Source organism: Stomoxys calcitrans, chromosome 3, assembly GCF_963082655.1.
Source record: "Stomoxys calcitrans chromosome 3, idStoCalc2.1, whole genome shotgun sequence".
Lineage (NCBI taxonomy): Eukaryota > Metazoa > Arthropoda > Insecta > Diptera > Muscidae > Stomoxys > Stomoxys calcitrans.
The window spans coordinates 6,867,441-6,893,917 of record NC_081554.1 but is presented as its reverse complement, the minus strand read 5'-3'; the positions used below and the strand labels follow the sequence as shown (position 1 = coordinate 6,893,917).

Below are 26,477 nucleotides of genomic sequence, written 5' to 3'. Positions count from 1 at the left end.
AAAGCATCATGGGTACAGTGTTGCCAATACAAAAAAAATTTCGGACCAACATTATTCAAAAAACCTACCAAGTATCCTCTCAACCTACCAAATTTATAAACTAAATGAAAATATACCCAATCTTCTTATAATTTAACATAAAACAAGTAAAGCCGCGCCACTTTTTATCCATATTTTACGAAATGGGGTAAAAATGCGCTTTCTCTGGAATCAAGCCCCTAAATCAGAAATTTGTCTATATGTTATATACATCACGATATGATACCAATAAAACCATACTCGATACGGATATAAATAGGCCTAAAAAAACTCTTTTCCACATTCCAGCGATATCGAGTACAAATTTGCCTTCTATAGGCTCAAGATCTTAAATCGTGAGATTAGTATATATGGCGCTACTGCAACTCACTGTATCAAATATCAGTAAAATAAAATAAATGTTGCGCCTTCTACGGGCTCAAAACATCAAATCAGCAGATTGGTTTATATGGCAGCTATAAATAAATATACCCCAATATTGATCATGTTCTGTCCGAATATCTGAGGCTTATAACAACTCATTGAGCCAAATTTCAAAGAAAACGGATAAATGCTACTGTTATGAACTTATGATCCTAAATCGACGGATCGGTCTATATGGTAGCTCTCAAAGACCTTAACCTGCCTACGGAAAAAATATGGATCGGTCCCAAATTTCGGCTGCATATCCCAAATTTCGAAGAATGTGGCGTAATTACCACAAAAGGACGGACATCATGCATCGTTAAATTGTCTTACAATTTTACTACAATCAAGAATATATTTATTCTGTAGGGTCGTTAGAGGATATTTTAATGTGTTGTAAATGGAATGACTAAATAAAAAATACTATTTCGCTAAAAATCTACCAAAGTCAAAATGTCAAAGTCAAACCCTTAAAATTTAAAATAAATCCTACCAAATTTGGTAGAAAAAGCCCAAAACGGCAACGCTGCATGGGTCATAAATGTATCAATTGTTATTGTTGCTGCTCAAAAAACAGTTACTGTGCAATTCATATAACTGTTCTGAGTGTGAAAATCACCATTCAGTATTTTCTTTCATGTTTGAGAAAAATAAAAAGGTAGTATGGTTACTACTCGAGAATGCCACTCACTTCAATAAAAGCCATTGCTTGATCCCCAACATTACCCGCACTATATTAACAGCAAATCAATTTCAATTTATTGAACTCATGCTATTGGCAACACTGCCCACATATAAGCAAACCCACAGGTATCTTTGTCAAAACAAAACCTGAAATGAAGTGTGAAGTTGGCAGCAGCTTATGAGTGCCCAGAGAGAGAGAGAGAGAGAGAGAGAGGCTTGAGGAGGGCCTTTGACTAATGGGAGCACGTGTAGTTGACTTAACTTTTAAACTGGTGTGCTGTTGTTGTTGTTTTTGTTTGTTTCTTCTCCTTCTAAAACTATTTCGTTTAAACTTTGATATTTTCCAGCATAATAACAAATATCAATCGTTTTGTGTGGTATTTGTTTAAGGTTCATCATCACAAAAATACTTGTTTGAAAAGGTTAAATGAAGACATTTTAGTTGCTAATGTTTTCACAACTTCTTGTTTTGTTTTCTTCATTTAGTTTAGACTTAATCGCGCTTTGCTTCTTCTGCTTTTAAATCGAACCCATAAACACAAAAGCAAAAAAAAAAAGTTAAAATATCGCCGAAGGTCTTTGAAGCCATTAAAGAGTCGTCGTATGCCGGCATAGAGCGGTGTGAAGTAACTCCTTAATTAAGCCAATTTCAAAATTTACGTGGTGCTCAAAGCCAAAGTTAGACTGATGGACGTATGGATGGAAGGCTTAACGTCGTACTTCATATGGTGGAGTATTGTAGTCGTCAACTCAGTACATAAATTGAAGCTTGATTTGAAGGGCATACCACAATGGCTATGATGATGATGAGGTTGATGGTCGATATGCGACTTCTTATTCTTTTTCTGCTGCATGTTGTTAGTCATTCTTGAGAGAAATCCCCCATATGGCTTAAGGTTAACCAAACAAAACCTTGGGTCATTATATTTCCCAGCATGGTTCCAAAAACAAACAAAAAACAATCATGATAATTAATATAACTCCAATGGTAGCCAGCTGGGCTCATAAGTCAATAATGTGGTATGACCTGCATTGAAAATGTTAACAAAACCAACAAAATTAATATGTTACTAAAATCTAAAATCCCTGTTTTGACTGCTCATTACAAGTACTAAAAGACCTGTTTGGGAAAGTAAATAAAGATGGCTAACTACCTATAAATGTTAAAATGAAAACCTATGAATGTTAAAATGAAAGAAATGGAATTTGCGACCAAATTCCTCCTGACCTCGTTCAGCATATGTTCAACCTTTTAAAAGATACGACCCTTAACCAAAAAGGGTTTTCTTACAAATCCCCTTTTCTAATTCCATTTTGGATTTAGTCTCCTTTGGGGAATTTTGTTTAGCCACATGGCTACCGCCATATTCCTTTCTTTATTTTCTTCACGTGTCAAATTACTATCTAAACTATCTATGTATCTTAATCAAAATATGTTAATCTTGTACCCAGACCACATTTTCGATAATAATTTCTCCAATTTATTTTTAGCTGCATTGGAAATTCACCCTGTCATCCATACTGAAATAGCAGGTTTACCATGAACTAACTGCCTGTCATCTTGTAATTCGCTTCATTTAGTTTCGTTTATACAAAACCAACGCTTAGCCAAATGATATTTGGAGTCGATCACACGATGGGGCATATTATAATGAAATCAAAAAATTGATTTCATTCAAATCTTTATTGATTTTGAGCATCATAATGAGCATGCAAACAAAAGCTCTACACATTCACAAGTATATGTGTATTAGGGTGGGGAAATACAATTTCATAAATATTTAAAACAATAGCGCAAGTGTTTGAAAACTTAAACAAATTTGTAACTACATTTTTTTGGCTTCCAAATAAAGATTGGACTAAAGTTTAAAATTTCCATTTTTGAGTTTATTTTTAAAATTTTTATTTATTTTTAATTTTTATATACTCTTGATTTTATTTATTTTTATAATACCTATTATCTAAAAAAAGTAAACACAACAAAATTTCGAAAAAAGCTAACTAAAGGATTAAAAATAAAAATAGCCCATTGCCCATTAAAAAGTTGATTTTCCTCCTACAGCATTTAATACGACTCACCCTAATATCGTCCTATCTTGCATTGTTGAGGTTTATGACATCGTTTCAACAAAAATGTCAACTCAGACTCTATACAAATTTCACTGAATTCATATAAATCTGAGGAAATGATGAAATCTCAAGAGATTAGAGAATAGCTTCTGTCTACTGTCATGTCATTGGTTTATTATTTTTATACCCTACAACACTACTGTGGTACGGGTATTATAACTTAGTGAATTTGTTTGTGACACAAAAGGAAGAGAGATAGGCCCATTAATAAGTCTACCGATCGACTCAGAATCAATTTCTGATTCGATTCAGCTATGTCCGTCTGTCTGTCTGTCTGTCCGTGTTAATTTGTGTACAAACTACAGGTCGCAATTTTCAGCCGGTCGTCTTAAAATTTGGTACAGGCATGTTTTTCGGCTTAGAGGTGAAGCCATATAATGGCCATTTGTTAACCGATTCTCTCGAAATTTGGCGGGAAGAATTTTTTTATGACTTTCGACATTACTGGTGAATTTCATAGAAATCGGTTCAAATTTAGATATAGCTGCCATACATATATATCGCCCGATTTTCACTTCTATAGTCACTGCGGTCGCATTAATTAACCAATCTTCCCAATATTTTGTATAGCGCTTTCCCTGACGACTGCCACAATATTTGAGAAGGTTGCTTGAAATCGGTTCAGATTAAGATATAGCTCCCATATATATGTTCGTCCGATTTTGATAAATATTGCAATAAAGTGCTCATTTTCTAACCGATTCTCTCGAAATTTGGCAGGAAGGATTCTCTTATGACTCTGGCCTTACTGGTGAATTTCACAGTAATCGGCCCAGATTTAGATAAAGACGTCATATATGTATATCGCCCGATTTTCATTTCTAAAACCACTGCAAGCGCATTGTTTGATCAATCTTGCCAAAATTTTGTACATCGCTTTTCTCGACGAGTACCATATTATTTGAAAAGTTTGCTCGAAATCGGTTTAGAATAAGATATAGCTCCCATATATATATATATATATATATATATATATATATATATATATATATATATATATATATATATATATATATATATATCCGTCAAATTTCGGGTAATTTGCAATATTGTTGTCATTTGTGAAACGTTGTTATTACAGTTTGAACATATTTGCTCGAAATGTGATACGGATTGTTTAATAACCCATCTGAAAACATCTGGCGAGGTCCATTAAAGTTGGTTCAGAATTAGACATAGCTCTCACTTTGTACCTATAGGGTAGGTGTAGGGTATTATAAAGTCGGCACCGACCGACTTTTGCCTTTCTTTACTGATTTTTTTTTTATTCTTTTCCCCCCCATACTTGTAATTCATGGTGATTTAAATTAAAAAAAATCATTGGTGAAATTGATGAAACTATCAAAGATAGATGTTGAAGACCTTCTAATACAAGGCAAAAATTCCACTGTTTTGGTGTTAATTGATTAAACCTGCATAAAGAAAATATAAACATCAAAAGAATGCAAAAACATATTTGAAATCTTTAGACTAGTCACACAAAGCAGGGCTTCTAATGGACAAGGGACTGAGCAATTCGGAGTGAATAATGTGGTTATTTTTAAATTTCCCGACATTTGTATTCCTCAATAAATGTCGGGCCGTTTAGGCGATTCCCAATGATGTTACGGCGATATAATTTGAGTCCAAATGTCACATAGACACATAGAGTCTGTTTAATCACCATTTTATGCGGTTTTTATACTGCGACTGCGATTATGCGTTTGGCAGAAATCCGTTTATTGGGTGATCTGGACTTTTTTTTACCCTCCACCGTAGGTTGGGGGGTATACTAACTTCCTCTTTCCGTTTGTAACACTTCGAAATATGCGTATAAAACTCCATAAAATATATATCTTCTTGATCATCTGTCCGTTCTTCCTTCCTGGCCGAAAGCACGCTAACATACGATGGAGTAAAGCTAGAAGCTTGCACAAATATACCTTATTAGTGTAGGTCGGTTGGGATTGTAAATGGGCCAAATCGATCCATCTTTTGATATAGCTGCCATATAAACCGATCTTGGGTCTTGACTTTTTGAGCATCTAGAGGGTGCAATTCTTATCCGATTTGGTTGAAATTTTTCAAATCGGTGCATAACTTGATATAGCTGCCAAACTGATCTTGGGTCTTGTATTCTTGAGCCAATAGAGGGCAGAAATTTTGCACGTGAAGTTTTGGTATCGCTTGTCACAACTGTGCCAAGTATTGTATCAATCAGCCCATAACCTGATACGATCTTGAATCTTAAATTCTTGTGCCACTAGAGGGCGCAATTCTTATCCGATATAGCTGAAATTTTGCATGATGTGTTTTGTCAAATATGGTTTAAATCGGTCCATAACCTGATATAGCTGCCATATAAACCTATCTTGAATCTTGACTTCTTAAGGCCAAAGGACAATATGGTGGTATTTTCAACAATGCTTATTTTTACGGTAAATTCTCTTTCTGTTTGGCATCCTTTCTCTTTCATCAAATTGGATGATCTATCAGAGAGGGGGTACCCACAAGCTACTGATTTCCATTTTTAAACTTGAAACATAATTTTTAAGAAGATTTTGAGACAACTTCTGTTGACCAGAAATCAACTACAAAGACGTTGCAGATATTCTTAACGGATTAGAGGCAATGTGAAGGGGGTGTTAAAAATGTTGTTCAAAAGGACAATCCTAGAAATAGATCCAAATTCAAAACTCTCAACAAATGAAGAAGACCAGGAGCTTTCGAATGGTAAAACGCAAATGTTTACACTGGCAGAAAAAGGTTTTATCTTCACTTCTACTTTCCCTTGATTCACTCTTACACCAAGATTTTGTTTTTATTTTTTGCGTTTTCTTATGACCCCATCTTTTTCAAAAACCCACTCCATCAAATAACTCTAAGGAAAGAGAAACATTAAAAAATCTGCTACTTATGCAATTCTGTAAATGGTCTTCTACACATCGTTGATGATGGCCAATTTGTGGTCATAATGTAATACCTACTTCCATTTTCCCCCACATCCCCAACGACACCACCACCACCAGCAGTTAACATTCTGGTTCGTTGGTTGAGAAGAAATACCTGAAACCCAAGAACCGTTACCAACAGCTTTGGAATTACCATACTTTACTTTACTACCTACCACACTGTATGCGGGGGCACCAATCACAAGTGATCTTTTCCACTTCACCGATCAACAAGCAGCAAGAGTAGAATAGTGCCGCCATAATGGTGGACCACTTGAACAGGTTTTTCTGTTCTGTGTCTTTTTTGCACATTTCCCTTTTTAATGTGAGTTGAATTATCATACTTCAGTCAATTGGAGGGAAGGGGGGTTTGGGGTGGGACTTAAGACAAACCAAGATAATTCTGGCCAAGATCTATGGTGTCTTATAATTGTTATACCGGCTATTATAATAAACTTAAGTTTGAATTTGCCATTGCTTGCTTTAATTTTGTTAATGTTCCCCTGACTTGAGTTGTACTCGTAGCAAATTGTCCGGCTTCTCTTTACCTCTTTGACCAGGCCATTCGTCCAATGAGACTGGTTGACCTTGTCATTTCAACTTCAACTCTATTGTGTATTGGGCTCTATTTGCCAGCCGGTTCTCCCGAAACGTCTGTCAATCGGGTTTTATTTGTTTCAGATATGTTTGCGGTAAAGGGTTATTGAATAAGAACGATGTTATACGGGTTAAAATTTATAGATTTTATCAACAAAAAATTAAAAGGATTTTAGGGAATCTTGGTCAAATATTTACAAAAATAATAAAAAGGTAGGAAATTCACCAGTTTATACCCTTCTCCTTAGGATTAGGGTATACTAATTTCGTCATTCTGTTTGTAAAACATCGAAATAGTGATTGGAGACACAGGTTAGGTTAGGTTAAAAAGAGGGTGCGGATATCAATCCGCCCCATGCCACTATAGACATACGCCTATAATGGCATGGGAGACACAAGACATCGGAGACACAACAAAGTATATATTCTTGATTCTCTAGACATTCCAAGTCCGTCAGATAAGCTATGCGCTTAAAATTTTGCACCATATCTCGGATCTTGACTTATTAAGCCTCTAGAGAGCGCAATTATTGCCCGATTTGTCTTAAATTTCTCATAATGTGTTTTGTTTTGACTTCCAATGACAGTACCAAAAATGATCCAAATCGGTTCATAACCTGGTATAGCTGCCATATAAACCGATTTCGGATCTTGACTTTTTGAGCCCCTAAAGGGCGCAATTCTTAACCGATTTGGCTGAAATTTTGCGCGACGTGTTTTGTAATGACTTCCAATAGCTTTGCCAAGATTGGTTTGAATTGGTTTATAACCAGATATAGATGCCATGTAAACATATCTCGGATTTTGACTTCTTGAGCCTCTAGAGAGCGCAATTCTTGCCCGATTTGTCTTAAATTTCGCATAAGGGGTTTTGTTTCGAATTTTCAATGACAGTATCAAGAATGTTGGAAATCGGTTCATAACCTGATATAGCTGCCATATAAACCGATCTCGGATCTTCTTAAACCTCTGGAGCGAGCAATCCTTGTGCGATTTGGCTGAAATTTTGCATAAGAGAATTTATTTTGACTTCCAATAGCTGTGGCAAGAATGCTTCAAATCGGTTCAAAACCTGATTCAGCTGCATTGTAAACCAATCTCGGATCTTCACTTATTGAGCCCCTAGCTCAATAACCAACCATAACCACTTTGGCTGATATTTCGCATGCAATAAGTGTGGCAAGAAGGGTCCAAATCGGTTCATAACCTAATACAGCTGCAATATAAACCGATCTCCCGATAGAGGGCGCAATTCCTATCCAATTTTGCAAAAATTTTGCATGTGTCTTGTTTTGACTTACCATAACTGTGACACAAATTGTTCAAAATCGTTTCAAAACCTTGTATAGGTGACATTTAAACCGATCTTCAGATTTCTCTTCTTGAGGCTCTAGTTTTGGCGAAATCGTGCTCGCAAAGTTTTGTTATTATTTCCAGCCGCCATTTCAAGTGTGGTTCAAGTAGATTTACAACCTGATATAGCTACCATATAAACAGACCACCGGTTTGACTTCTTGAGCCTCTAGAGGGCGCAATTTTTTATGAATTTTAATAGTTATGACAAGTATGGTCCATCTGTATTCTGTAGATGTATCTTCTGCATATATATTGAAAAATCATTCAAATAACGTGTAATATGCGATCCGCGAGGATATGTAAGATTCGGAGGATATGTGGGATTCGGAGGATATGTTAGATTCGGGGAATATGTAAGATTCGGAGGATATGTAAGATTCGGAGGATATGTAAGATTCGGGGGATATGTAAAATTCGGAGGATATGTAAGATTCGGAGGATTCTGTGGAGGATATGTAAGATTCGGAGGATATGTAAGATTCGGAGGATATGTAAGATTCGGAGGATATGTAAGATTCGGAGGATATGTAAGATTCGGCCCGTCCGAATCTTACTCGCTTTTACTTGTTATGTGTGTTTTTTGTTTCTTGTAACTAAAAATCAAAAATTTTGTATCAAATTTTCCATTGTTTCGATACTACTACTATTTGAGTTACCCTTTTAGCTCTGCTGCTGATGATCATGTTTTGCATACAAATGTGTATTATTCAAGTGACAATAAATGAAATGTTTTTTAAATTTTTTTCTTATTTTAGTAATTAAATCAAAATGCATTAGTCATGACTGTCCAAAATAAGTAAATCAAGTTTTGTTTATATATTTTTTGCGGTTTTTTGCTGATTTATTCAAATCATGTGGTTATCCTACAACGTGGCTGAATCGATTTTTTGTTTTTGCAGCAATACTTTCAAGTGTTAATTTTGCCATCACCCAATGCCAGTCAATACAATTCCCAAAAGAACGTTGAAACCTGTCTGAGGTTTGGATATACACGATCTAATCTAGGTCTTGCTTATCCAGCAAAATGTGAGCGTGGCAATTTTATGTAAACTATTCGATATTTTGGATATTCGAGAGCTGTTAGCCATAGCAAATCAGAAAGGTGACTAATTTTTAGAAATCAAATTTTTTTGGGGAATATTTGCGAATGAGTTTTTAATTCAAATCAAGTTTAAAAAACGGGAAGTCAATAAAAGTGGCATATGTATGAAAGAAAGTCTGAAAGTAGAAGTAGAACCAAATTCCAGAATGATAATATCATACAAGTACGAATACAAGTAAAATCCTACTATTCCCAATTTTGAAAGTTTTTAAAATTATGTAGAACTTTTTTTAGCCTAAAAATCCAAATTGACAACGCAGCCTTAAAATCGCTCGCTTAAGCCGCATGAGTTCAAGGGAAATCATATTATCCCCAATTACCAAACTGCTTTTAAACTTCAATTAAAACTTGCAATAGTGAATTACTCATGGTTGCTAGTAATACAAAAAAGGTTACTTAACTTCCATAAAATTGTTTAAAAAATCCTTGAATGACCCCCTCTCGCCCTTAATAAAATCGGCAACGAAATGGAACTACAAAAAGTTATTGACTTTTTTAATTATTGAAGCTATCTTTTTTGTGGTTTCCGGTTATTTGCATCTAAAGTTGTTCCAAATCTTCATTAAGTTCTTTAATTTAAAACAATTAAGGACTGATCTCGAATGAGGAGAAAATCTGCAGACATACAAATTTGAAGTCTCAATTAAATGATAAGATTGTGAATTTATTTTTGGATTTTGAAGAAATTCGTATTCCGGAATTGCAAACTTTTGTTTTTTGAATTACAATTTAGTGGTTTGCCAAACAGGTGTTATATAAAGGAGTGTTAATTGTGATTCACACCTTAATATCAAGTGACGATCATTATGATGTTTCACACATATTTTTAATATACCCTGAAATTATAATTAAAAGACATTTAGCTAATTTTCTGAAAACTTGTTTTTTTTTATTTACAACTTCTTAGCACGGTGTATGTTTTTCTTCAAAGTAAATGTTTCTTAAAAAATTTTGCAAAATTATTCACAAACATACCTTCAAAGACAAAAAAAGTAGAACATCTCTCATATCAATGTGCGCTGTACTATTAAAATTTGAGCTAAACGATGTGCGATACGCTTTTTGTAACCGAATCCGAACGCCGTGCCTCTTAAGGACATGACTTTGTAAGGCAGTCTTCGAAGGCTGAAAACTTCATAGCTAGCTTCAACTTTGGAGAGGAGATAACATCCGCTGAATAAATTTGTCTAATCTTTTCACCAGGATTTGAATCCAACCGTTCGGTTTCGTATTCGGATATGCTCAACTATGTGCCACAATGACCATGGAACTTAAAGTTACTTTCATTTGGATACAAAACTTTTAGTGACCCACAGGTCATTCCTGGATCAAATTTTCTTCAAATTTGTATGTAAGATTTGTACTCGCCTCTTAACGAACATTTAGTTAACTCCCATACTACCCCGATCTGCAAATATATCCGCAATAGTAGTGTGGGACATTCACCCAGCAGCTTGACCTAAAATTTTTACAAAATTCAATTCAAGGGAAATCATATTATATTCAATTCAATGGAATGGCCAAATCAAAATCAAATGGGGCGCTTGCTTGACCTATATTTTTTTTAGATTAATGATTTTGGTTTAATATAAGGATGCAAACAAAAATTCGTTTGCATCACAGTATACATCTTCCTAATCTGGCGATATTGAAAGTTAGGCTAAGGAGGAGGGTCCACTCTCCCTTTGCGTATCAAGAAAAGAAAATGATCTATTTTCTCCCGGGAGCTAAAATCCGGTTTAGCTGAGCACCTGGGTTCGAATCCTGGCGAGCCCATCAGAAAAAATGTTCAGCGGTGGTTTGCCCCTCCTAATTCTGGCAACATTTGTGAGGTACTATGTCATGTAAGACTTCTCTCTGTGGCACACCGTTCGGACTCGGCTATAAAAAGGAGGGCCCCTATCATTGAGCATAAACCTGAATCGGACTGCACTCATTGATATGTGAGAAGTTTGCCCCTGTTCCTTAGTGGAATCTTCATGAGCAAAATTTGCATTTTGCCAAGTCTTGTTGGTACGTCCATGGTTTGTGACCGAAATGTTAGTATGCCCACGACTCCATTTTTTTCGATAATTTCTCGATAATTAGTCGTATTTACTTTTATGCCGATGAAAACGATTGGAAAGCGGCCATCTGCAGTCGCGGCTGCACATACCAACACTTGCGATGGAAAACTACTTCAGGTAGCCGTTTCCAGGTTCAGATAATTTTGGGAGTTTACGAATTGGAATTTTTTCACATTAGCGCAAACGCAGCAACTCCTTTACTCTTTAGAGTTAATCTTTTTGGCGCAATATCGTGAGCCCTTTGGAATTTGTGAGGCTCTATTTTGAGCGTGTTTTTCAAACATATGTCTCATTCTTTCACGGGATATCTTCAGATCTTAAGCCATTTGATTGGCACTACGTTGTGGATTTCATTGAATTGGAGAACTTCCCTGCCCCAACCATTTTAGGTGTTGTTGTAGTTTTTCAGAACCTCCACCATAGCGTTTGGCAATGCTACCATTATCACTATAACGATTTATGTTGCAATACACAAACATTTTGTTCACTTTAAGGTGTTATAGTTTGGCAACAATAGCCTGTTGTGATTTTCCAGCTAAATTTAAAACAATCACACTATTACACTTGAACTCCAAAGCAAATGCTTTTGGTGGCTTCTAAACAATATACAGTCGAAACCGGATAAGTGAAACTCTTATTCACTTATCCGAAATGTTCAGTTTAGCTTAGTGCGGATAAGTGAAATTAATTTTCAGCTATGTGATATAACCATGAGTTCAAGCGAATTATCAAACAAATACGTATAAAATAACTTTAGTTGGAAATGGGCAATGCTCAGTAAAACCCTTTAGCGATATATTTGATATATCATTAGCGATATATCAAAATGTTTTATTGGCTTCGGGTCGTCAATAAAACGTATTCTCACAGAAATAACTTTTACACTTATGCGATTTCAGGTTCACATAGAAATGGAATTTAAAAACTTTTTCAGTTAAGCGAATAACAACAAAAATGACTTTCTAACCGTTAAGTTTCACTTAAGCGGGATTTTTCGCTAAAGCGTATTACAGTTATGCAGTTTCGACTGTAATTTAATATAATTTCTAGTTTCACAGATATACCCATGTGAACTTGGAAACACTTTTTTTTGGACTTCGCATTCTTTTCAATATAACTGATAGTTTGTTGCGCTACATTCATTTATGTGTTTTTCAAAAATTTCCAACTATTTTAATTAACCTAAAACCATTACTGGCTGTAGGCTTTCAGAAAAAATACTTGTCTCAGATTTTTTTGTGGGCCCCTTAAAAGCATTCCAATCATTGTAGGTGTATCTATCTAATAACTGCCGCTCCTTATCGTCACAATTTTAACAACCAACTTCTGTTTGTTTTATCTAACGTTTCATAGACAGACACATCAAAGAAAGTATGAAAATATTGTGATAACGTAACTGAAGTTACGTACGCATAGAGACATCGAAACTGGTAATTGGCAAATACTTTGATGAATTTTAAAATTTCTAAAGCACACTACTGACCATTGCCGCAATGACTGACCAACTGATTGTCAGTCAGTCGGCCTGGTATGCCCCTTATGTGCCGGCCATCTAAGAGTCTTATAGACAGAAATTGCCATCATAAAGACGTCATTGTCATGTCATCACTTTTGCATGGTAGCTTTTTTAGCCGGCTAAAATCATTGAGAATTCCAAAACTAGCACTTTGCTGAGTACACACCCAACCTGCATGGTTTTTATTCAAAATTGATGATGCGTTGTTGCCATCAAATGTTGTAATAATAATTGCCACACCAAAAGCTAGAAAAAAACAAACTTCCAAAGAAAGAAAAGACTTAAATCAGCACACCACACCAGCAGCAACGGAAAGACCAGCAATACACTGAGAAAAAGTTTAGGAATTTATAAAGCCCTCGAGTAACCGAAAAGTTTAAATTCCCAACATTTTAGCAAAAAATCCCCTAAAATTCCATTAAATCAAGAAAAGTGTTTAAAAAAAGTGGCCAAATAAGCAATACCTCACAGTAGTCTTAAAAAAAACTAAAAAATTTTAATTGCCAAAAAAACTGCCTTCAAAAAGAAACTGAGAGTCCGCAATATGCTCAATATTTTTATACCCACCACCATAGGATGGGGGTATACTAATCTAGTCATTCCGTTGTAAGATCTCAAAACATTGATGTAGGACCCCATAGGTTAGATTAGGTAAGAGTGGCAGTCCTTTACATACTCACTTAGAAAATTTTTAATTGCATTGTGATACCACAGTAGCGACAGACCAAGGCTTCTGGCAGGAATCGAACCCACGACCCCTGCACTGGTAATCCAAGCACGCTACCAACTCGGCTACCGGGGCGCCCTAAGGCATATATACAGGGTGGCTGATGAAAGCCGCTACCAAAAAAAAATGTAATAACTTTTTTTCTATTTAATAATAATAATTTAATAATTAATTTAATTAATTAATTAATTAATTTAATTAATAATAATTTAATAATTAATTTAATAATTTAATTTAACATGAATAAAAGAAAAATGTATTCCATACATCGAAAAAAAAATGTAGCAATATTCATCATTGTAGCAATATTCATCAGCCACCCTGTATTCTGGATCGTCTCGACATTCTCAGTCTAACTAGCCATGTCCGTCCGTCTGTCGAAATCACGATAGCGATCGAACGCGCAAAGCTAACCGCTTGGAATTTTGCATAGATACTTGATTTTTATGTAGGTCATCGGACATTGCAAATGGACCATATCGGTTTAGATTTGGATATAGCTCCCATATAAACCAATCTCCCGATTTGACTTCTAAAGCAATTACATACCGCAGTTTTTGTCCGATTTAGATGAAATTTTGCTCTTAGTGTTCTATTACGACTTCCAACAACTGTATTATGTACGGTCCAAATCGGTCATGAACCTGATATAGCTCCCATATAAACCGATCTCCCGATTTAATTTCTTGAGCCCTTGCAAGCCCCAATTTTTGTCCAATTTTGCACATAGTGTTCCATTATGACTTCCAACATCTGAGTCAAGTACGATCCAAATCGGCCAATAACCTGATATAGCTCCCATATAAACTATCTCCCGATTTGACTTCTTAAGCAATTACAAGCCGCAATTTTTGTCCGATTTAGCTGAAATTTTGTTCATGGTATTTTGTTATGGCTCCCAACAACTGTGCCAAGTACGGTCCAAATCGGCTAAGAACCTGATATAGCTCCCATATAAACCGATTTCCCGATTTGACTTCTTGAGCCCCTGCAAGCCGCAATTTTCATCCGATTTGGATTAAATTTTGTACATGGTGTTTTGTTATGACTCCCAACAACTGTGGTAAGTACGGTCCAAATCGTTCAATAATATGATATAGCTCCCATTTTAACCGATCTCCCAATTTGACTTCTTGAGCCCCTGTAAGCCGCAATTTTCATCCGATTTATGAGTTTCAACAACTATGCCAAGTACGGTCCAAATCGGTCTATAACCTGATATAGCTCCCATATTTTAGCAGAATCCATGGTGGTGGGTTTCTAAGATTCGGCCCGGCCGAACTTAGCACACTTTTACTTGTTAATATTTAAACACCGTAAAATTTCAAATTCCCATAAATTTTACAAAAACCCCCAACAATTTTACCAAAAAATCCCAAAATTCCCATAATTGGGAAATATGTATACAAATGTGACATTTTAAGTATTTTCGATGTTTCTAAGACATTAGGATAAAAATCCCCAAAACTTGACAAAAATGCCCAACTAAAATCCCGAAAATTCTTTAAAATGCGGAAATATGTTTAAGGATGTTAGATTTTTAAGGCCATTTTGATAAAACCTAATGAAGCCTTGAAATTAGTCTATTTGACAGTTTATAGAACTAGATAAGTAAAGCTGTCATATAAAGGGTGATTTTTTTGAGGTTAGGATTTTCATGCATTAGTATTTGACAGATCACGTGGGATTTCAGACATGGTGTCAAAGAGAAAGATGCTCAGTATGCTTTGACATTTCATCATGAATAGACTTACTAACGAGCAACGCTTGCAAATCATTGAATTTTATTACCAAAATCAGTGTTCGGTTCGAAATGTGTTCATTCACTGTAACGTTGCGTCCAACAGCATCTTTGAAAAAATACGGTCCAATGATTCCACCAGCGTACAAACCACACCAAACAGTGCATTTTTCGGGATGCATGGGCAGTTCTTGAACGGCTTCTGGTTGCTCTTCACTCCAAATGCGGCAATTTTGCTTATTTACGTAGCCATTCAACCAGAAATGAGCCTCATCGCTGAACAAAATTTGTCAAAATTTGAACACATTTCGAACCGAACACTGATTTTGGTAATAAAATTCAATGATTTGCAAGCGTTGCTCGTTAGTAAGTCTATTCATGATGAAATGTCAAAGCATACTGAGCATCTTTCTCTTTGACACCATGTCTGAAATCCCACGTGATCAGTCAAATACTAATGCATGAAAATCCTAACCTCAAAAAAATCACCCTTTACATTCATATCGACATTTAGTGCCGGTGTTAGCATTTTAGATATTGCTGAGATAACTCCCCACATTTTCCTGAATTTTTAAACGAAATATTTTTTTCGGTGTATCAGCAGCATGGAAATTGGATAATTGGCCTTTTGGTATGCAATGTACGAAATGTTTTCTTCTCGGCGATTACGCAAACTCAACGCTTTGCTGCTACATCAGTAAAGGCAGCTAGGCAGTAGTGGTAACACAGCCAAATATTTTTTGTTTTGTTTAGGTTTTCATCGGCTCTCTTTCAAATCGAATGGAATTGAATTGTAAGGCAACAAAGTGAAGTGAAGTGTAATTGAATGAGTTGAACAATAATCAAAAGTCCCAGCAGTCATTCAGTCAGCCAGTCACCACCACCGTTGCCACCTCCAAATGTGTCTTGGGCGCTTGAAGAAGATACGCCGTCATACATACATCCAGCCCCCGTTAGAGGAGAATAGGCCATCAGTAAATGGCCAGCTACATTAAAAATAAACATAAACAAAAGCTTCAAAAATAAAAAAATAAAAAAACAAAAAAACAATCAAGAGAAACGTGATTTGTGTCGTAATAGTGAGCATTTGCCGGCATTCCCATCGATGATGATCACAAAAACTTGAGAGGAGCTAAGCAGAAAACCCAAACAGCAAAATGAAAATCGAAATGAAATGCTATCCAGGCAAGGCTGTGGATGTCAGTCTATCGCTGGATCGCAATAATGTCATGGTTGAGCTGTACGAGGCCAATTGGTGTCAGGCCCAACAGAATTTTAGCCAACCTCGAGGGAGTGCCAAGTCACAGGCAGGCAACATGGCAGTAAATGGATCGGTGGAAACAGCTAAGCCTAATCCCCCCAAGTCTTTGACAACAGCGAGAATCTTTCAGGGCTCTGGAGGAAGTTTTCTCAAGGAAGGTGTCTCCAATCTCAATAAATACCAAATGACTTTGGATCAGATAAGGGCCTTGGAAAAGGAAACTGCTGACAGGAACATAGTAAAGACCATCAAAAACTTGAATGGTTATAAGTCAATGGCCCTTAGACCCAAACCTGCCCGCATAGCTCCCAGTTGGAATGATTGGGTGGATCCCGAGGAAGAAGTGGGAGAAAATATTGTCGACCTCAATGCCTCGAAACGTCCAACCCGACCCCGCCAACAGATTTCCATAAAACCTCCTTCATTGAAAAGATCTCAAACCATGGTCTGCAATACACGACCGGCTACGAATAATTCCTGGGTGAAAAACAGCAATCAAAACTCATCCACACAACGACAGGGTGACTTCAATAGCAAAGAGGAACACCCCACTGTGATATCAAAGCAACCTCAACCCTTGAGGGAGAAGCTGTTATCCACAACGGAGCTTAAGACACCAACTCCAACCGATTCAGTCAAAACACTGCCAATAACACTGCCCTCAAATGGCAGCAACCACAACAACAATAAAAACTGTGATAGTAGTACCTTAAGATTCTATCCAGGGAAACAGCAACCCAAAACAACTACTCCCCCGCCCATGGAACGCCCTTCCCCAGGGGTGCCCCTTGCAAAATCACCTTCTTTGGCCACAGTCAATCGTTCCAAGTCTGTTAAATTCCCCTCCTCGGAATTTCAACAAAATCAAGGCCCCAAGAAAACACATCACAGTTTTGCAGTGCCCAAGGCCCACATAAAACCCGTTCCACCACCCACCGTACCACGTAGTCGCAAAATCTCTTTGGACATCAAAGCTGATCTTCAGAATCAGCATACCTTGGATTTAATGACACAACAATTGGATGAGTTTAGAGTAAAAGAGGTACAACCCCCAGCACCCGTTAACCCCCCTCATCATAGCCGGCAGGCCAGTGACTCGTCGACCTCATCGGGGCATTCGTCCAACACCAGCAATTCCAATAGTAGTCGTAATTCTCAAAAGGTCCACGATCAATTTGCCATACCTAGGCCACGTCTTATAGTGCGCATACACACCTATGCTCGCAAACGGCGTACCGGTAATCTCAAAGATCAGGACATAGAGACCATAAATACTGCCAAAGACAATGATGGAAATGATGATGGTAAGATTTTGAGAGTTTACAAAATTTAAAATTTTTTTGCATATGATTTTCTTTTCTCTTTTTCCTTTAGAAGTTTGAAAATTTCTAGACAATTTGGTAAAAATGTTTTTCTTGCCTATCTTTAGATGGACGCGTGGAAGTCTCTCGCGAAGGCAAATACTTATCGACATTGTCGGGCGCCAAGGTCTTGGGTGAATTGGCCATTTTATACAATTGCCAACGCACAGCCACCATCACCGCCATTACCGAGTGCAAACTATGGGCCATTGAGCGACAATGTTTCCAGACCATTATGATGCGTACTGGCCTTATACGTCAAGCTGAATACACGGACTTCTTGAAAAGGTGAGTTTTGAAATGGTTTGATTCTAAAGCCGTCAGAGATGTCCTTGGTCTTCATTAGGCAAACAAGAATTGTCAAAAAAACCTATGCCCTTGAGACTTAAAAGCCTCCAGTTAACAACGCCTACTCATTTTGCCCATTTGTAGTAGCTCCTTTAATATTTTTTCACCAGGTATTCTCTAAAATGATTTTTGCATCCGCAGGCCACCCCATCCGGCATTAAACGCTTAGTATCTCCCAATAAGATATGAGTAGATTCGAGCAGCTAAGGAGTTTCCAAATTCTCATTTAATAGCTCTTGTCACCAGAGTATGGACGACTTAATATTTTCCCTCACTTAAGCTGTGAATAGGCGGAATGTCCTCCTCAGACATAGTTGATGATTATATCGCTCCCACCTTCATCAATATTTAATGTTGGAGCTCTCCTTCTCCAAATTTCTTTTTCCCCATAGTTTTTGATTGAAGTGACCGTTTTTAAATGACTCTTTGACAATGATGTCCATATCATCATACAGCTAATAAATTTGTGGTTCATACGACGCACAGTGGGATAGAATGAAAAAAAAAAACTATTAAAAAATATGTCATTTAAAAAGATATAGAGATAACTCTTTAAAATTTGAAATGCTTAGAGCTGAGGTGTTACCGAGATAATTCACACAATTTCCTAGCCCTGAGTAGTCCCGGCTTCCCCGGCAGGGAGCTTGAGTAACCTCGGTATTTCCAAAACTTGTTTGGACTGTTAAAGTTTCAAAATTTGTTTTTTGCTGGTTAGTGCACAAATACTCTACAAAAATATTCGCTTGAGGTCTACAATATCTCCACTGGGTTCAATATTCGACTTTTAATTTCTATTTTTTGAAGTTTTGGCCGACACTGGCTTCGAATTTTGCGATTTACGAAGGTAATTGTGAATCGATTTCGATGCATGATTTGGATTAGTGAACGCGAGCACCATCCAGCAAAAAAAGAACTTTGGAAATCCGACCACAAATACAGATTTAGCAGCCCGAACAACTGTTTAAATACCGAGGTTACCAACTTAAGGTCCCTGCCAAGAGGCGCCCGGACCGTCTAGGGCCTTTATTTTGCACATGATCTTAATATCACCTCAGCTCAGACCATTTAAAATTTCTCCGCCACTTCAAATGGCATATATTTTACTATACTCCCACTGTGCGACGCGGAATTGGCTTGAAACACCTTTCAACATCTAGGGCTTTAGATTTACCAAAAAGATGGTTCTCTTATCTCTTTTAGAGGATATGTGGTAGTAGTTATCTGATAAGGGCCAATTGTCTCGTACTCTCTGTTTTGTCTTCCTTTTTGTCTACTTTCTAACAGAAATAGAATGCTGGGTGTTTCCAGGAAACCTGTCTTAGAGGGGTTACAGCTGGCGCTTTCTTCAATTCTTTAAGGGATTATTCTCTACCAAAAACTAAGCGGAGAAGGAACGTCGAGAAAAGAATCAAAAGAGGAGAGAATGCGCTCTACTTTTGTCGCAATTTGCTAAGAAAGAGAATGGTCTGAGCTGGGACGCTAGATTTTTACGGTTGTTATTCGGTCTATTCTCTCCTATTGATGTCTGATGTGGCATCGGGCCTTGGACAACTGTAACCTCTGCATGATGATTGAGAAGGAACAGGGTACTGCGGCGGGCTGATCTCTGGAGCAAAGAGGACTACCCAGAGAAAGTTTCTAACGTCACTACATCTGAGGACTTTGCACCAGTGTGTTGTGGCTACAAAGATCTTCCTAAAAACATGCTTCTGTTCTGCTGGTGGATGAAGATCAGGGCTGCGGAGTCTAGCCCTCGACTCCTCGGGTCGGAGTATAAGTCGTAGTCGGAGTATTAAGCCGGAGTCGGAAAGCGGTTCGAAGTCGAGGCAAGCATGCTCAACTCCGAGCCAAAGTCCGACATCGGTGTGGACTCAGGCCTCAAAAACTCGACTCCGGTCGACAGCGCAGCCCTGTTGAAGATGCGGCGTGGGATCATGTTATATGCAGTGCGTCTTGTTCAAATACCAGAAGACGCCTTACCTGTTGACATGTTCATGTTGTTTTTCAGAAAAGTATCTAGGCTAGGGTTAGCCCGGCCTCGCCAGGATTTGTTAACTGGATGGAACGAGACTTGTTAGAAAATGCAAAGAGCTTCTTCGAACCATCGGAAAGGCTTACAGGCTCTGCTGTATCCCGGGCCATCAAAGGGTAGCGGGGAAAGAAGTGACCGACAAGCTGGCCAGAAATGGATTACTGATTGACGCAGACTGTGCTACGGAATCAGTGAGCCATTCTCTTTGCAAGTTTCTTGGTAGGGTGGACGCCTTCTACAATGACCGCGGGAATGGGGCGTGAGTTGATACTTTGGGAACTGCACGTCGCTTAACCTGAACCAGAAGAAGCATGACTATGAATTGCTTATAGGAGTCCAACATGCCACCCACAAGGAGAGGTATGTTTCTGCAGGGTTTGTGATAACAAGAAGAAGATGGAGACTCGATTACATTTTGTGTCACCGCCCCCCAAATTGCAAGGAGATGACATTGGGTAATGGGTAAACACCTCTGTGCGTGCTTCTATTCTATTAGCAGTCTGGAGTTCTGTAAAGGACTGAATTGGCTGAATGGACCATACTTCTAAATCCTAAGTATCCCATGAATCTTCCATTACGGAACAGAGTATACTTCTCTCATATCAATGAGTGGAGTCCGATTAAAGTTTGTGCTCAGTGAAAAGGGGCTTCCTTTCTTATGCCGAGTCCGAACGGCATGCCGCATAGCGACATCATTTGGTGCTGACATTTTAACATGGTAGGGTACCACACAAATGTAGCAATCATTAGTATTTGAATCCAGGCGTTCGGCGCCATAGGCTGACACGCTAACCTCTGCGCCACGGTGGCCTCCATACTGTCACCGGTGAAAATTTCGTCTCAGTCTGCCTGGCATATAGACCGATCTGAAGCCCATAAAAGCTGCATTTATTATCCGATTTCACTGAAATTTGATAGCGTGAGTTGTTTTGAACCTTCCGTCATCCTACCAGAATAAAGTCTAGATCGGATCATATTGATCTATAGATGACATATAAACCGACCTACCGATTTTGGTACCTTAGATCATAACTGCTGCATCTATATGCGGATTTCTCTGAAATTGGGAACAGTCAGTTGTATTAAGCCTCTGGGCATCCATACTAAAAATGGTCTAGATCGAACTGTATATTGGTAAAGCGTTTTCATGGACCGGTCTCCCGATATGGATTTAAAGGCCTATTTACGACCCGATTTCGCTGAAATTCAGAGCAGTGAGTTTGAGGCCGGGAGGCCGTTGCACAATGAGAGAAAATAAAAAAAAAAGTAAAAAATATGCCGTGTGAAAACGGGAAGAGATATTTCTTTGAAGGTGCTAGTGAGAGCGTATGCAATATTTCAAGGCCCTAGGTTGTCCGGGCGCCTTTCGGCAGACCCCTAAAGTTGGTCACCTCGGTATTTCTATTTTTTGCTGGAAAATTCAAAGAAAAAAGCGAATAGAGATATCTCAAATAATTTTTTCGGAGTTTTGCAGACAAAAGCGTTATTAAAAAACCAAAAATAAATCTGTCTGCATTTTTTTACAAAAATCCCCAAAATACCCCTTTTGGGCACATTTTTTTGCATAGCATATTTTTTTGGTTCTATCATACTGTGCGTTGTTTGAACCGGAAATGGTCCACATCGGACCATATTTTGATGTAGCTGCCATATAGATCTGCCGACGTAGGGTCTAAAGGCCGTAACAGGCTCATTTATTATCCGATTTAGCTGTAATTTGAAAGAGTAAGTTGTACCAAAACTCTCGATATCCGACCCAAGTATGGTCCAGATCGGAAAATATTTTGATATAACTGCCATAAGGGTCCTCAGTCCATAAAAAGGCCATTTATGGCCCGATTTCGCTGAAACTCTGATTTGTCTGAATTCTCGGCACCTTAAATCAAATATGAAAATATTTTGATATAACTGCCATAAGGGTCCTCAGTCCATAAAAAGGCCATTTATGGCCCGATTTCGCTGAAACTCTGATTTGTCTGAATTCTCGGCACCTTAAATCAAATATGATCCAGACTAGCCCATAATTGGATATAATTATGGATATGGATAGTAGTGGAGTTATAATAAAATAGGATGATCAATGATATGGAGGTGGGTATCCAAAGTTCGGCACGGCCGATCTTAATACGTTTTTGTCTGTAGTTTCTGCTGCCTTGACCCTCGGATTGGTATAGGTGTTTTTCCACCTGCACTTTTCTCTCCTACCGTTTTCTTGGGTGAACACAATGGATCTAAAGTCTCCGAGTGAGGTTGCTATTCGCACGCCCTTCAACCAAACCTATAATAAGCCATCGGCTCCTGCTGCCTTGTTGTTCTTCACCGGGTTACATTTTATACCATCACACAGTGGGACTAGATAAGAAAAACAAAACTAGTAAAAAAATTTGCTGTTTGAGAATAGGTAGAGATAACTTTTTGAAGTTTTTGAATGGTTAGAGATGAAGTATTGACAAGATCCATTGGACTTTGTGTAAGGCGGTAATGTCAACATAGAGGTTTTCTAGTATATCCACCGTATATAATGCGTATACTGCAACTTCTTTGTATAGAGTTCAGATAGTTTGGTACAGATTCGCTATTAACACTCGCAGTCAACATTGAGAGGATGCCGTTCTCCCTTTCTTCGGTTATTTAAATCCTCATTGAGCTTAAAACTTGAATTGGACAGCACTCATTGAGAAGTTTGCCCCTGTTCCTAAATGAAATGTTCATGGGTAATTTGATTTTGCCTCAACCCATGTGAAACCATAGCGAAGCCAGTGTCCAGGGTTAAGAAGAAAAAAAGAGCAGATTGACCTACACTTTGCCAAGTAGAGATCGCCTTAATGCAATGATTTGAAGAGTTACAAACGAAATGATAAATCTAATGGTGTAGCCCCACAACATATTAGAAAATTCGCCTAATTGTAATTATATTGCCCGTTCAAAGTAATAAAAGAGCTGGAGGCAACAACCATTTAAATAATTAAATCATTATCTAGGCACTCTGTCCCCCACAGCAAGTTTTAATTGTTTTCCTAAGATTTTAATTGCAAGAGAAACTCCATGACAACTCAATAAAAACAACAACGTACAACAATTCTCAGCACTTTCGATTTCCGGGACCACTCAAACACCTTCAGACAGACGGACAGAAATCATTTGTTTAGGTGATTGCGAAATTACATTTCTTTCAAATGAAGACAACAAAAGAAGTTCCCCCTTAGCTTAAGTTAAAACTAACTCTCTCTCCCTCTTTGGCCCCTCAATTACTTGTGGGAAATAAGAAAAACCATAACCATAACTTTTTTACAAAAAAAAATTAATTTTAAATTTAAGCATGGCTTTGGTAAACCCAACTAAATGACCTCAACCACCAAGCAAAGCATGGAGCAACATCAGCTTCGACATTGCCATCACCACAAATGGCCAATTTCCAGCTGGGTACAATGTACTTTTAGGTAGTTACATTAACTTTTTTGTTGATCTCAAACATAGTTTACTGCCCACCTTGTGTCTGTCTGTCTCTCCCACCCATTAGGCCATGAAACCAACCGCAGTTTACTTACCATAGTCAACGCACTCTTTTTTTGTGCATTTTGCAAACACACGCACACACACACAAACACTCTGCACTATATGCTGGTTTGTTCGCTTATGACAACAACAATAAAATTCATAAAAATGCCATAAATGATGGACATTAACACGCCGCCTAATATCTGCTCGCTGCCGCCACCACCTTCACTAGGGTGACAAAGAGTCAGCCACTTTGTCCATTAGTTAATATGGCTCTTTTTATGTTTATCCGCATTTCAATTTGGATAAAGACAATAAACTCTCGCCTCTTGAGACATGTGAAAAAATCATGTGCTTGTTGAGAAGGAGAGTGGGGAGTGAGAGTGGGGTCTTTGGGTCTATACTGTAAACTGCGTACAAAAGTGAAATCAATGTTTATATAAATTACGCATGGCCATAAAAGAAACTGGTGCTGCTACCACATTTCCATTATTATTGTGGTTGACGAATGCGGCGTCGCACAGTGGGCCAAATGGCAAAAAAATTGGAAATAAGTCTACAACTTTTTATCTGTTGATTTTAGCCATACAAAATGTTCTAGACATTTGTAGAGGAGGACATAGGCTTTCAGAAAAGTGCTGTTGTTGGTCCATATCTTTAATACAGGGTGAGCTACAGGGTGTCAAAGTTGACCACTTTTGACTTCTCCAAGCTTCTGGGGGCCATAACTTTTGATCTACTCAACCGATTTACATGATTTAGGACTCTAGAGAAAGAGCTTGACAAGATCTAAAAAACTTATGCATAAAGTACCATGCCATCGTGTACTGTTAAGGAGTTATGAATTGTTTAATTTTAAAATATGAAAATTTGGCCTTGGTTTTTTTCAGTGTTTTTTAAATAACTCCGTCAATTTTAAAGCTATAAACTTCATACTTCACACAAATTATGCCAGCATATGTGTGCATAAAATACAAAAGGAATCACGTGAATATCTTTGGCGGTTTAAAAATGGCATCGTTTTCAATATGAAAAATATTTTTTTTGTCAAAAAATTGCAAAATTTTTCAAAAAAGATACTCCCATTTCCTTTAAGTTTTCGCAAACTTTGGCCGTCAAAGCATTATCATTTCTTTCCATTTTCACAAAGTCGAGGTATTAAGAAAAGTTTTAAGTGCTAATTTGGCTAATTTCGATATCAAACAACACCGTTATCTTAAGACCAAAATGGCCAATTTTTTTACTAAACTTCAAAAGTTTCTCACTGGAAAAAAAGTTCCACGGGGATTTTTTCGCTTTTTTTGAACTTAAATGAAAGCTTAAAATGTTCCCAACATTTTAAGGTATGTCTCGCCATATCCTAGCCATAAATGAGATCGTAGCGATCAAAATACTGAAAAAAGTCAATTTTCAAGTAGTGCTATATTCATTGCTAAAAAACAAGTATTACGTCACATTTTATTGCAAAGATGTTAAATAAACTTTTATTTGGTAACACTTCTTCTACAAAACACAAAAAGAATCATGGAAATATCTCTATTCTATTCCATTTTATGGAACCGGCAATAAAAAAGTCAATTTTTCAAAAAAGTCGAATTTCCCAAATTTTGTTTTTGTTGTCCTAATTGCACATGACACACTATAGCCATATTTACGCAACATACCTTATCGTAAAGGAAATTTGCATACCTTTCCAACAATGTATAAAACATTTCTCAACTCGGATTCTATCTACTCTAAAATTCATTTACACTTCATTAAACTCTATATAAAAATGTCTATTTGTGAAATGGAACCTTATATGGGGCCTACACTAAAACATTGATAGATTTGCCCAGGGTTTACAATACAAATGTGTTAGAATAAAAAAAGGTCTCCTGCCAAAGTTTAAAAAAATTGGAATAAAAATATGTGTTTTAGAGCGAAAACACTTCGCATCGGCGTGCGTTTATATGTATATTAGCTACTCCCAAAATAAAAAAGCATTTTAGTTTTGTATTATTTGATTTTATTCTCTACCAAATAATCTAAGGTATCAAAATTTAAAAGCTCTTTAATTTGAATGGCATCGGGATCGTCCTTATCTATATCGTCACATATTTTTGGTAGCCATTTAGTTCTGATGCTGTATAGTACCGGATCAGACGATAACAATAAATATTGAAGTAAATCATAATTTTGGTTAAATTTGGTGCTCTTTCGGGTATTGAAAAGCCGGAACTGTTTAACATCTCTATTACGGGATTCCTGAGCTTCTTCTGTAAGTTCTCCTAACGGAAGTATGTTGTATTCCACAATTTCCTTGCCATGATGTAAGACTTTATGTACTGTCGGTGTTAAAGCTTTCCACGAATATAAATCAGATAAAATGTTTTTTGTGTCATTACTATAAGCTTCAAATTTGGTTGAATTTATCATCTTTTTGCTATTGATTACAGCCAAAATCACTTTGAATCGTCTTAGCAAGTGTTCATCAAGACCGGTTATTTTAGATGTCGATACGGGGTCCTCAAAAAACCGCCTTGCCGAGTTGCCATCATTTGTGCTTCCGTATCCGTAAAGAGGTTTATCTATTATAAGTCCCTTTTGTTTAAACTCCAACTGGATTCGATTCTTCTCTTCCTGCCTCATTTTGTGAAGATCTTGGTTGTTTCTAGCAGAGACATCGCGGTTTCCAGGGCTAG

General features: G+C 37.3%; 1 protein-coding gene across 7 annotated transcripts in view; it reads left to right on the top strand.

The window, feature by feature from the left end:
- Positions 1–26,477, top strand: part of LOC106089503 (cGMP-dependent protein kinase, isozyme 2 forms cD4/T1/T3A/T3B) — a 192,351-nt gene that overhangs the window by 150,261 nt on the left and 15,613 nt on the right. For 6 of the 7 annotated variants that reach the window (XM_059365374.1, XM_059365376.1, XM_059365377.1 and 3 more), the window contains one exon: positions 17,984–18,203. In XM_059365374.1, the coding sequence (XP_059221357.1) occupies positions 17,984–18,203 (220 nt within the window). Of the gene's footprint in view, positions 1–16,046; positions 17,859–17,983; positions 18,204–26,477 lie in introns of all 7 variants that reach the window. The other variant, XM_059365380.1, reaches the window with a different exon arrangement.